The sequence below is a fragment of the Heptranchias perlo genome, chromosome 11, assembly GCF_035084215.1.
Source record: "Heptranchias perlo isolate sHepPer1 chromosome 11, sHepPer1.hap1, whole genome shotgun sequence".
Lineage (NCBI taxonomy): Eukaryota > Metazoa > Chordata > Chondrichthyes > Hexanchiformes > Hexanchidae > Heptranchias > Heptranchias perlo.
This window is the reverse complement of record NC_090335.1, coordinates 50,129,366-50,141,705: the sequence shown is the minus strand read 5'-3', so window position 1 is coordinate 50,141,705 and position 12,340 is coordinate 50,129,366. Positions and strand designations below refer to the sequence as shown.

General features: G+C 40.8%; 1 protein-coding gene across 4 annotated transcripts in view; it reads right to left on the bottom strand.

Annotated features, from left to right (window-relative positions):
• The window catches only part of tmem39a (transmembrane protein 39A), a 70,116-nt gene that overhangs the window by 33,573 nt on the left and 24,203 nt on the right, over positions 1–12,340 (bottom strand). For all 4 annotated transcript variants that reach the window (XM_067992986.1, XM_067992987.1, XM_067992983.1 and 1 more), the window contains one exon: positions 863–1,038. In XM_067992986.1, coding sequence (XP_067849087.1) covers positions 863–975 — 113 coding nt within the window. In that variant the 5' untranslated portion in view covers positions 976–1,038. The remainder of the gene's footprint in view (positions 1–862; positions 1,039–12,340) is intronic.

Sequence of the window (12,340 nt, the reverse complement as noted above, 5' to 3'; positions counted from 1 at the left end):
AATGATTGAATATCCTACTCAGTGTCAAGGTTCACACATGAATAGGCATCTCAATGAGATATTGAATGGCAATCACTGCCTGTGAATTCATACCAGAGGAAAATGTCTTCAGCAAAGTAAACAAATTCTTAGAACAGATTGATTCACGACTACGTTCATTTAAATTCCATTGAAAATCAGTAATGATCACAAGATAATTACGGATGAACGTCATTTGATCCACCTTAGTTCATTCACCGAGAAATTAGCTACAGTACCCCACTGCAGCATCCAATTGTTTTTCAAATGATTCCAGGGTTCTTGCCTTCACTGTTCTATCCAGGAATCCATCCCACGCATCAATCACTTTTCTGTGTGAAGAACATCCTGATACGAGTCCTACATTTGCCTTTCATTAGATTGAACCATTTTATTTAAAGTAATATTCTGGATTTACCTTTTCACAGCCTTCCTTGTGTCTTAAAACTGGACACATTACTCAAGGTATGATCTGACCAGAGTATTATATAGTTTGATTAAAACTCCCTTTGACTTGTATTTTACTGTTTTTGAGGATAGTCAGAAATCACAAGTCCAGCAGTGTGCAGGGCTAAACATGCCACAACTACAGACTAAAAAAAAGTGTAATTATATAATACAATCATTTTGTGTATACAAGAATCAGAATGTCTTGCAATTTACAGCATTCTTGCCATATTAACTGAAGCTGCTTATGGTTTAATTCAGACACGTTAGAAATCGCCAGTGTATCAAGGGACTTTACATCTAGTATATTTATTCCTCTGAAAACAGTACAATGACATCACTCATTTTAAAGTGGGAACAGCTACAGCCATCAACTTTATGTTGTGATATTGCATACCTGTTCCTCATCCCGGTCCCATTGCCACAGCTCCCACCCACAATGGTCTGGAGAGAAGGTAATGCTGAACGGCTCAGCTGCTGCCGACTCGGGCCCCGCCGTCCACCAGGCATGGCATGGGCCAACTCTGTTTCAAGCACCAGTGCAGTCTGCCCCAAACCAACACGTTCTGTGCTCTGCAACAAAACAAACAATACAGTTAGCAACTAGATAGCAAATTCCCCCCCCAACCCTTGAGAAATCTAACAACTCAATAACTGAGAATTTGATCTGTCACCCATAATATTTCCCCAGTAGTTGTACAAGACATTGATGAAAGTTCCTATAAACTTCTAGAAGGCCTCAATTGAATTGAACCATGTTTCTTCCTCCTCCCCTCCAGCTTCACATTGCACATATATCGTAAATCAGGCTGCGTTCAAGATACCTATATAATACATGCACCTTAATGGTGTGGCGAGAGGAAGGAAGAAATAATGAAATAGGACATAACAGGACAATTAAAATCCAATTCTCAGCTTTTAACACTAACAGTACAGGATGTCTCATTTGGATCACACACTATGATTACGTGATGTGGAGATGCCGGTGATGGACTGGGGTTGACAATTGTAAACAATTTTACAACACCAAGTTATAGTCCAGCAATTTTATTTTAAATTCACAAGCTTTCGGAGGCTTCCTCCTTCCTCAGGTGAACGATGTCGATTTCGACATCGTTCACCTGAGGAAGGAGGAAGCCTCCGAAAGCTTGTGAATTTAAAATAAAATTGCTGGACTATAACTTGGTGTTGTAAAATTGTTTACTATGATTACGTGGTGAGGTATTTTTAAATGCATAATTTTTTTTCTTTGGTTGGTGAAATTCCAACAATCCAAGTCTACGTGCTTTTGTTAACAGTTCTAAATGTATACAGAATCAGTTATTATTACACTTTAACTTAAACTGGTTTGATGTTGGAGTAACCATGGAACCAGGTTGTCATGTGACATTTTTCCCTTTCTAAAAACTCCTGTGGTCATGTTTATTTTCTCAAAAAGCATCTCATATGGAGCCTGCTTCATTCAGTGTTTCCAGATTAGTTTCTAGAGTTCTATGGAAGGAAAGATGCTGGACTGTAGATGAATTCTTTCAATTTATTTGTACACCTGGATCAAAAAATATTGATCTCAGTTGAGATATTGTGGAAACCCTTCACATTTCTTTAAGGCCCCATCTGAAATTTTATTTCCCCCTTGTCCTTGCTTCAGAAATGAATGTCGTCCCCCAACGACATGCAGCAGGGCTAGCTTCAGACACAAGTCATCAGTCAAATTTAAAACAACTTTTAGTCCAGCAACACACACAAAAACTATAATATATTTTCACTGCAGCTCACACAACATTTGCCGAATGCAGCTTATATATGAGAAACATCCAGTGTGTGTGATTGCAACATAGTGGATATTTTGTCTTTGAAATAGTCACTATTCCACCTACCAGTTATACTTGTACTTGGTGTTCCATTGCTAAAACTGTATTATATCACACTTTCTCTCTACTTTTAAACATGCTGGTCATTAAAAATGTTAAATACATCACCTTAGCTTACCTTTTACTCTACCCACTCCTGCTAACAAATCAAAATGTTTAGAATCCAGCTTGTAACAGAACTCTATGAGGAAAGATTTAGTTATTCACAAGTGTTGGACTGCCATCCAATCCCAAAGACAAGTGGTGGAAAAGGAACAGCTAGCCTTTGATTTCCTGGCATTCCAAATGAGAGACACAACTGAAGTATATTTCTGAAAATATTGACTTCAAGACAGTTACCAATCCCCCCCAACCTCTGACTGGAGTTATTCCATATCAAGAACTGGTATTGTCAATTTCTAGCTTGGTCACTGTGACCCACCTAAGCCTGGAATCTCTGTTTGCAATAATAGGCACTGAAAGTTGGATTAATACAAGAAAGACAATGGAAATTCAGAATTGAATTACCAGCTTTTGAGCCTTTGCTCATTATATATTGCAGTGAAACGTGAATCTGCACAAGCATTTTTGATCAAATTTATGCAAATGATCAAATAACTTACTCTCAGGCTGGTGGACAGCGTTTCCCAACAACCTCTGCAGCATTTAGGTATTTAAAATAAACTGAAGACTAGTCTTTAAAACCACTTGCAACGTGAGCCAGAGGGAAATTTTATATGCCCACGGGCATGCTAAGTTTTCAGCATATAATCTTGTCATGCCAGGCCACAGGTCTGGAAGCAAACTGAAGAACAATCACACTGATTAACAGCAGCAATGTGCACACAAAAAGCCAAGAGAAGTAGCGGAGATACCCACAGTGAAAGAGCAAACAATGCAACTCAGGTTAGACACGGACAAGAGCTTAAATTGCAATTCTTATAACAATTCGCTCACTTTGGAACAATCTAAGGAACAAAGCTGCACAACAGGTTCATCCCAGAGTATATATTCCTTATAAATGCAAAGCCCCATTTGTCACCGGTTCTTTAAAGCTTAGAATAAGCACAATTTTAAAAATTAGGAGTGCTCACATACAGCTGACCTCCCAATCATACCTAGTACTTTCATGTCACCTCACACAGGCTGGGAACACCAAGGTACATCCCAGGAATACCAAAGCACATCCTAGAACCAAAATGCTTTCAAACACTGATCATTCTCTGACTTTGTTTCAGGAAGTTTAAAAATTAGTTTACTTTGTAATTGCATAGATCTAAAGATGGAAATTCACCCTTTAATTACTCACAAATTTTAAAAAAGCACTCACATCTTGTGCTTTAATAATTACATAAAGACAGCAAGCAATACAGGAGTACACTCCCATTTCTCTTTTTCCTTTCATTCCGAAAACACCAATTCATGCTGGAGTACACTCAGTCAAGTTGCCATTCTTCATACGTGAGCTGAGTCTGTGAGTACTGGAAGAATTACAAACCCCAATGAGAACAGAAATCATAGTTTAAAACCAATCCCATCCATACATACACAAATTTCAGAAGAAACCAATGGACAGCAATCAGGAGAGGACACCCCGATTTCTCCTCTTCCTAGCCAGGAACCCTAATGCCAATTTTACTGCCCAGCTAAGGTTGGCTAACTGACCACAGATTCAAACCTGGTACCTTCTTGGTCTTTACGGCTTAGTACCACGTCGTGTGATGCACTAATTGGTGGAGTTAGAGTAAATTTTCTGAATTGTTGACATTTTAAAAATAAAAATATACTATAATGGAAATGTTCCGAGCTAGGTTTTTAAAGTTCAATCTAAGGACTTTATGCATCTTTATTGATGGAGCTTTCATTTAACTGACATACTTGAATCTTATGCACAAATAAAAAGGTTTTTGCTACTATTCATCAGATCAGTTTTGGGCACTGACATAAAAAACATTTGGACCAAAATCTGGAGTGACAACCCAATCATTTCAATTATCAGCCACATCCTTCCTTCCCTCTTTCCCAAATCATGAATCTCCAATATCAAAAGTACAGGAGATACTGATCATTTTCCCTGAAAAATCTATTATTTTTTGATCTGAATCAAAATATGTTATTTCTGTTTCACTCGCAGATGATAGGTTATGTTTAGAATTGTGAAAAGTGGAAATTCCTTTTATACACACAAGCCTTTTAAAATAAAAAACAACTATGTAATTGGCAAATGGCAGTGTCACAGCTATTTGTTTATGGTTACATAGCACAATCTTTAAGGTCTCACATAAGAAATAGGAGCAGGAGTAAGCCTAATAGCCCCTCAAGCCTGCTCCGCCATTCAATAAGAACATGGCTGATCTTCTACCTCAACTCCACTTTCCTGCCTTATCCCCAATTCCCTCGATTCCTTTCGCGTCCAAAAATCTATCGATCTCAATTTTGAATATACTCAATGACTGAGCATCCACAACCCTCTGGGGTGGAGAATTCCAAAGATTCACAACCCCAAGTGAAGAAATTTCTCCTCATCTTGGTCCTAAATGGCCGACCTCTTATCTTGAACCTATGTCCCCCTAGTCCAAACCTTGGTCACCCTGCAAGCACATCTCTAATGGCTAAATCGATCAAACCCCATTTATCTCTATTTGTACCATTAATTCAGCTATGTTGTTATGCTTCGTGCATTCAGATATAGCGCCTTCAATTTTAACTTTTTACTATTTTCCCCTGATGTGATCTTTGTCACTTTGTTAAACTCTGTCCCTTCCTGACACACTGCTTGTTTTTAACCCAAATTGTTAATCTGCTGTACAGCCTTGACTTTTCTTTTTAGACTGATAAATTTACCCTTACCTGAACCCTCCTCCCCCATTATCATTTTAAAGCCCTATCTACCGCCCTAGTTTTTCAATTCGCCAGGACACTGGTCCCAGCCTGATTTAAGTGGATCCCATCTTAACGGAACAGCTCCCTCTTTTCCCCAGTACCGGTGCCAGTGCCCCATGAATTGAAACTCTTGTTTCCCACACCACTGTTTCAGCCACATTGTCCCTATGCCAATTCGCGTGTGGCTCAGGTAGTAAACCAGAGATTACCATCTTTGAGGTTCTGCTTTTTAATTTGGACCCTAGCTCCTCAAACTACCTCAGCAGAACCTCATTCCTAGTTCTACCTAGATTGTTGGTTCCTATGTGGACCACCACAACTGGATCCTCCCCCTCCTGCTTCAAGTTCTTCTCCAGCCGTGAGGAGATATCTTTAAGCCTGGCACTAGGCAGACAACATAGCCTTCAGGAATCCTGATCGCAACTGCAGAGTACAGTATCTATCCCCGATTATACAATCCCCTAACACTACCACGTTCCTTTTCGGTCCCCCCAATTGAAAATAACCCCAAAGCCATGTTACTTGGTTAAACATGGGGAAAATATAGTTTGAACAACATTAACTACACACACATTTCCCAGATCACAGGTCAGCTTGATTCAACATCTTTGTTGGTATCGAGGTCCTGATTCCTGCATTATTCTTGCAATAGCATTGAACTGTATTCTGCACCACTGATTCCTGGCTCTAGAGCGGACAAACAATCAGTGCAGTATATAGGTCAATGCAATTTCTAAACAAAATCACCAAGCTCAGGATTTTAATTTTGGCTTCAAATCTTGGCCAAGGTTGAATAAATTATTGTTTGCTTGGTCATCTTCAGGGGTCAGAGAGAAATGTTTGCAGAACTTTATCTTCTTGGAAGTTTTACCTTGGGTGATTACACTTCCTCTGATGACCAAATACATTGGGGAAGAGTCAAGAGCAGTCTGAAGTGTACACAGTCTGTTCGAAGCAGCTGTTTCTGTTGCATTCAATTCTTTATTTGAAAACATTCTCCACAAGGAGCTGCATTTCCAAATATAATTGAGCAGTAAATATTTTAATTAACTGTTGATGGGACCGGAGAATTGTCAGTCACTCTGCGCCAGACATTTTTCTGTTCACACTGAAACTGAAATAGTAATAGAAAGCTTCTCAAATGTCAGTAGTTTGTTTGCTGTAATATTAACATTGTAGAAAACACAGTTAAAATTATAAAACAGTTTAATTCTGCTTGTCCCATCATTTGTATTTGCTTCTTTGCCCATAACCCATCAGTTTTCTATTTCAGGCTTAAAATTTATTTGTGTGCCTACCTAATTTAACGTATCTTAACATTTCTCCATCCAAGTTTAAAAGATTACCTTGTTTCTGCTACTTTGTCCATTTTGAAGGTGGAGACAGTTTTTTTAAAAAAAGTTTTCAATTGCTGAACAGGGCATTTTTCAGCTCGTTGAAAGCCCAAATTTGGAAGATGTAGCCTTTCATGCTTTAAAGCATAGAAGAGGCTCTGCTCTGCCAGAGTATATACGTCAGTAGCCCAGATGAGTAAACTAATCAGTAGCAATGAGGATTAAAAGAACCAAATTTAGTTGTAGAGGTAGGTTTTTTGGAAAGGGGCAGAACCAAGGGCAGCTCACAATTGTGCGGTCTGTTCACAGAGTTCCACACCCGATTATCCATGGATTTAGTCAGTCGTCATTCCATAAACACACACAAATCTTCTTCTGCACTCAAGCTTCTACACAGACCAAACTGTCTATTAGTTTCACTTTAGACGACTGAAGATTAAGTTCTTGAACTGTACATTTTGTAATCAATACATAAACCTTTAAAAACACAGTTTGAGGTTTTTCTTTGAGTCAGATGTTTTCTTTAAGGCACTGCACTCAATGACAGCCATGCCATTCAATGGATCACAATTAAGAATGCTATTAAGCATACAGGGTACATCATTTCCGTGCAATGCAGCTAAAATACAGGAACTCACACAGAATCAAATGCATGAGAGTAAATATATTAGAAAAGCTCAAATGACATCCTGAAGTAGGAGAGCAAAGTTCCAGTGTTTTTCAATGTCACCTGAATCTTAAAATGAATTATATTCTCATTACATCCTAAATGTAGCAACTCACACTGAGGTATTGCTGTATACACACCAGCCACCATCTGGAATCCTGTGCCCAAGTGCCCGTCCCTCACACCAGCATTGACACATGGTCAGCAGACTGCAGCAAAATTCAGTTGAGATCCTGTCCTCGCCAAATGTCGACATGTATTTCCAGTGAGAGCCACTGAATAGTGAACAAGAGGGGAATCGTGGCTGATAGTGATCACACATTCGTCCACGGACTCCTTGCACCAAGTATAGTGTCCCCACTGCTCTTCTGGCTGAACTAACTCAGTATAAACTGGATCGAAGCTGGCATCTTCGTGGTGCATGCCTGCATTCTATTTTTGACCAGATTTATGTGTGCTTTTAAAAAAAAAAATCTGCAACAGGAGTCAGGGCAGGCAGTGCTATTGTACCACATGCTTTGAACAGAAGTTCAATGAGGGTTAATTTCATAACTAATGGGGAAATACAACTATTAGCAGCATAGCAACCCAGGTTATGAGTAGACTGTGGGACTCTTGTCATGTGGCATTTGAAAGTGTAATTAAATTGCTTATGAACACATTTGTTGAGCCAATTTTACAAAGACCATCGCGGGTTGGAGCCCATTGTAAAGACGCATCATATTTCAATGTTCAGAATAAACTGATGCACTGTTCTCAGATTATGACTTCACTCAATCCCTGATGCATTACTGCCTTTTAACCAATTCAGTAATAAACTTAGTTTAGCTTTCTCTTTTGTGCTGGGGGGGGGGGGGGGAGAAAGAGGAGGGGGAGGGGGATTGGCAGCATTTGAACCCCCTTTGTAACGCAGTGTAATCATTCTCAGGTAATTATTATTCAAACTGGAATACAGGTCAACAACAGATTCACCATTCCACTACAGCTACGACACTGGCATCAACCCGACAATGGGGAAAATTGCCCAGGTATGTCCTGTCCACAAAAAGCAGGACAAATCCGATCCGGCCAATCACCATCCCATCAGTCTACTCCCAATCAGCAAAGTAATGGACAGTGTCGTCGACAGTGCTATCAAACGGCACTTACTCACCAATAACCTGCTCACCGATGCTCAGTTTGGGTTCCGCCAGGACCACTCAGCTCCAGACCTCATTACAGCCTTAGTCCAAACATGGACAAAAAAGAGCTGAATTCCAGAGGTGAGGTGAGAGTGACTGCCCTTGACATCAAGGCAGCATTTGACAGATTGTGACATCAAGGAGCCCCAGTAAAATTGAAGTCAATGGGAATCAGTGGCTGGAGTCATACCTAGCACAAAGGAAGATGGTAGTGGTTGTTGGAGGCCAATCATCTCAGCCCCAGGACATTGCTGCAGGAGTTCCTCAGGGCAGTGTCCTAAGCCCAACCATCTTCAGCTGAGTCAGCAACGACCTTCCCTCCATCACAAGGTCAGAAATGGGGACGCTCGCTGATGATTGCAGAGTGTTCAGTTCCATTCGCAACCCCTCAGTTAATGAAGCAGTCCATGCCCACATGCAGCAAGACCTGGACAACATGCAGGCTTGGGCTGATAAATGGCAAGTAACATTCGTGCCAGACAAGTGCCAGGCAACGACCATCTCCAACAAGAGAGAGTCCAAACCACTTCCCCATGACATTCAACGGCATTACAATCACCAAATCCCCCACCATCAACATCCTGGGGGTCACCACTGACCAGAAACTTAACTGGACCAGCCATATAAATACTGTGGCTACAAGAGCAGGTCAGAGGCTGAGTGACTTACCTCCCGACTCCCCAAAGCCTTTCCACCATCTACAAGGCACAAGTCAGGAGTGTGATGGAATACTCTCCACTTGCCAGAATGAGTGTAGCTCCAACAACACTCAAGAAGCTCAACACCATCCAGGACAAAGCAGCCTGCTTGATTGGCACCCCATCCACCACCCTAAACATTCACTCCCTCCACCACCGGCGCACTGTGGCTGCAGTGTGTACCATCCACAGGATGCACTGCAGTAACTCGCCAAGGCTTCTTCGACAGCACCTCCCAAACCCGCGACCTCTACCACCTAGGACAAGGGCAGCAGGCACATGGGAACACCACCATCTGCACGGTCCCCTCCAAGTTACACACCATTCCGACTTGGAAATATATTGTCGTTCCTTCATCGTCGCTGGGTCAAAATCCTGGAACTCCCTACCAAACAGCACTGTGGGAGAACCTTCACCACACGGACTGCAGCGGTACAAGGCGGCGGCTCACCACTACCTTCTCAAGGGCAATTAGGGATGGGCAATAAATAATAGCCTTGCCAGCGCCATGCACATCCCATGAACGAGTTTTAAAAAACTATAAAAGGCATGGTACAATTCTGTGCACACATGCATTTGCAGCAGGTTCAGATAAGGTTGTGAAATTTGGGGTCATTTTAGAAATTAACAAACTACAGCAATAAATTTCTGCTTTTGTAACCTACTTTGCTCACAAGATATCTTAAGTTCTCCAGTTGGGCCATTTGAACCCTATTCTATTCGAAGCGTTTTCAAAAAAAGTGAGATGTAGTTTCGTAAGTCTACTTTTAAAAACACTGTTATTAGTTGAAAAATTTACAAGGACGAGCAGAATACAGACTTTTTAAAAAATATCATTTAAGGACAGCACTTCCTTTGAGCCTTTCACAATACCTTTGGCCATTACTTATTTACAACAGTAAGTTAGCATAAATGCAGAACTAAATGTGGAACCACATTTTTTAAAAAAACTTCTGCACTCTCTTATTAAGCAGCTCCCTGGTCTATATCAATGTCAGTCTGTAATCAGCACTGGAGGAGTGTTGGGGACCCAACCTGGGCAGTTCTCACACCTCAGGTTAGAAATTAGTCTCGGGTGGTATAATGTCGCAACTTTTAATTCAGTTCCACTGACTACAACAGAACTGAACAACAAGCGGGGCGCATAACAACGTGTATTTATACAGGGCCTTTAATATAGCATGATGTTCTAAGGTGCTTCATCGGAGTGATCAAACAAAATATGACACCAAGCCACATAAGGAGATATTAGGACAGGTGAGGTAGGTTTTAAGGAGCATCTTGAAGGAGGAGAGGAGAGGTTTAGGAGGGAATTCCAGAGCTTAGGGTCTAGGCAGCAGAAGGCATGGCCGCCAATGGTGGAGCGTTTAAAAATCAGGGATGCACCAGAGGCAAGAATTGGAGGAGTGCAGAGGGTTGTAGGGCTGGAGGAGGTTACAGAGATGGGGAGGGGCGAGGCCATGGAGGGATTTGAAAACAATGGTGAGAATTTTAAAATTAAGGCATTCCCAGACCGGGAGCCAATGTAGGTCAGGGAGCACAGGGATGATGGTCAATGGGACATGGTGCGAGTTAGGATACGGGCAGCAGAATTTTGGATGAGGTCAAGTTTATGGAGGGTGGAAGTAGCTGCTTAACAGGCAGCTGATGCGATGCTGCATCTTTTGTGCTGCCATCCAGGACAGAGTTCTACCATTTCAGGTCTTACATTCCAACTATCATTGCCCATATTGTAAAGTACACAAACATTTTGCTAGGATTTTGAAAGTCTTTAAACATCACCACCGCAGGCATAAAGAACGTAACAGTTCAGCAAATGATTTTTGCCGCGGGTTGGGGGGGGGGGGGGGGGTGTGGGCGGAGGAGGAGAAGACAACATCTAGATAAATCGTGAAATTTCATTTGATTAAAAATACAGATTTGTCCTTTTTCAAGTGTAGTTCATACACAAAAAGCCCAGATTGACAATTTGCACACTTATAAGTTACATTTTTCTTTGCTGGAGCTAATTTTTATGTGCTCAAGAGAAGGGCTGCTACTAGTGGGCAATTGTACATTTCCATTTTGGAAACCAGCATCACCAAACATTCCCAGATGCAAATTAACACTTTCACTAATCTGACCCCAACTTCAGAAGATTATCCAGCTCTGAATTAAATTTTATTTTGTGTCAAATTATAGGCAGCTTTACACTGTGGGCAAATGCCCACTATGAGTGATACAGAAAACACTCAAACATGTTTCTTATGTAATACTTTGAAACAACACCATAAGAAGCCATTGCTGAAGCCTGCAGCACCTTATTAAAAAAGGGAAAGAAATGAACCCTACAGAGCTAGAAGCAGAGTATAAAACTATACTGCCTCAAGAGAATAAATTTTCTCACCCTATATAGAGTACTGAATAGTCACATAGCGATATTGTACATCATTTTGCAGGACCTACAAGATGTGTATATTCATAAGACTCTTAGTGGGAACACCTATTGGTGAGCAAAATATTCCCTTTATTTGACTACCAATTAAGTCGTAACTTTATAATTTGGGAACGTGGTGGTGGAAAAGGTGGATGGATTGTTTCCTTTAAACAGGCACCTATTAACTATTGTGTGTTGCATATAACACATTAGATACATAACAGGAACATTCAAATTTGTTACATATAAATTAAAAGGACAATCAACAGTAGCAGACCAGAATCAAACTATACTGGTCCAGTCAGGGTTATTGGTAAATTTGGGGAAAGGAATCTAGATCAGTGCTCTTACAGTACAAGGGACTGATTCCTGCAACCCTTCTTGTGCCATTATGGTTCCAGTATCAGCACATCCAACACCTGCACTAAGTACAAGTCTGATATAGCACTTGCTGAACTCAGTTTAATCTGTAATTGCTATTTTTGAGGGACAATTCTTCGGGAGCATTTCTGCTTTATGAAATCTAAACAGTTAAGAAGAAAATCAAAACTTTGCTTGTAAGTCGTTAACCAAGTAACATCATCCTCTGGGAGCGTTAACTTTTTGCAAAAAGTAGCAGCGCTAGTTTGACCTAGCCTCCTGCTATTGGTATCATATCAGTTTTTGGAATGAAACTGCACCTTGTTTCATGCAATGCTGCTGCTGGAAGTCAATCCAAGGCCTTATTTTCACATGACATGCTATTGCCGGTTAGGATGAGAACACACATACTTTTAATTGGACTGCGTGAAAAGGGGGATGATTGCTTTCCAAAGAAGCGCATCAAGTGAACCAGATGCCATATAA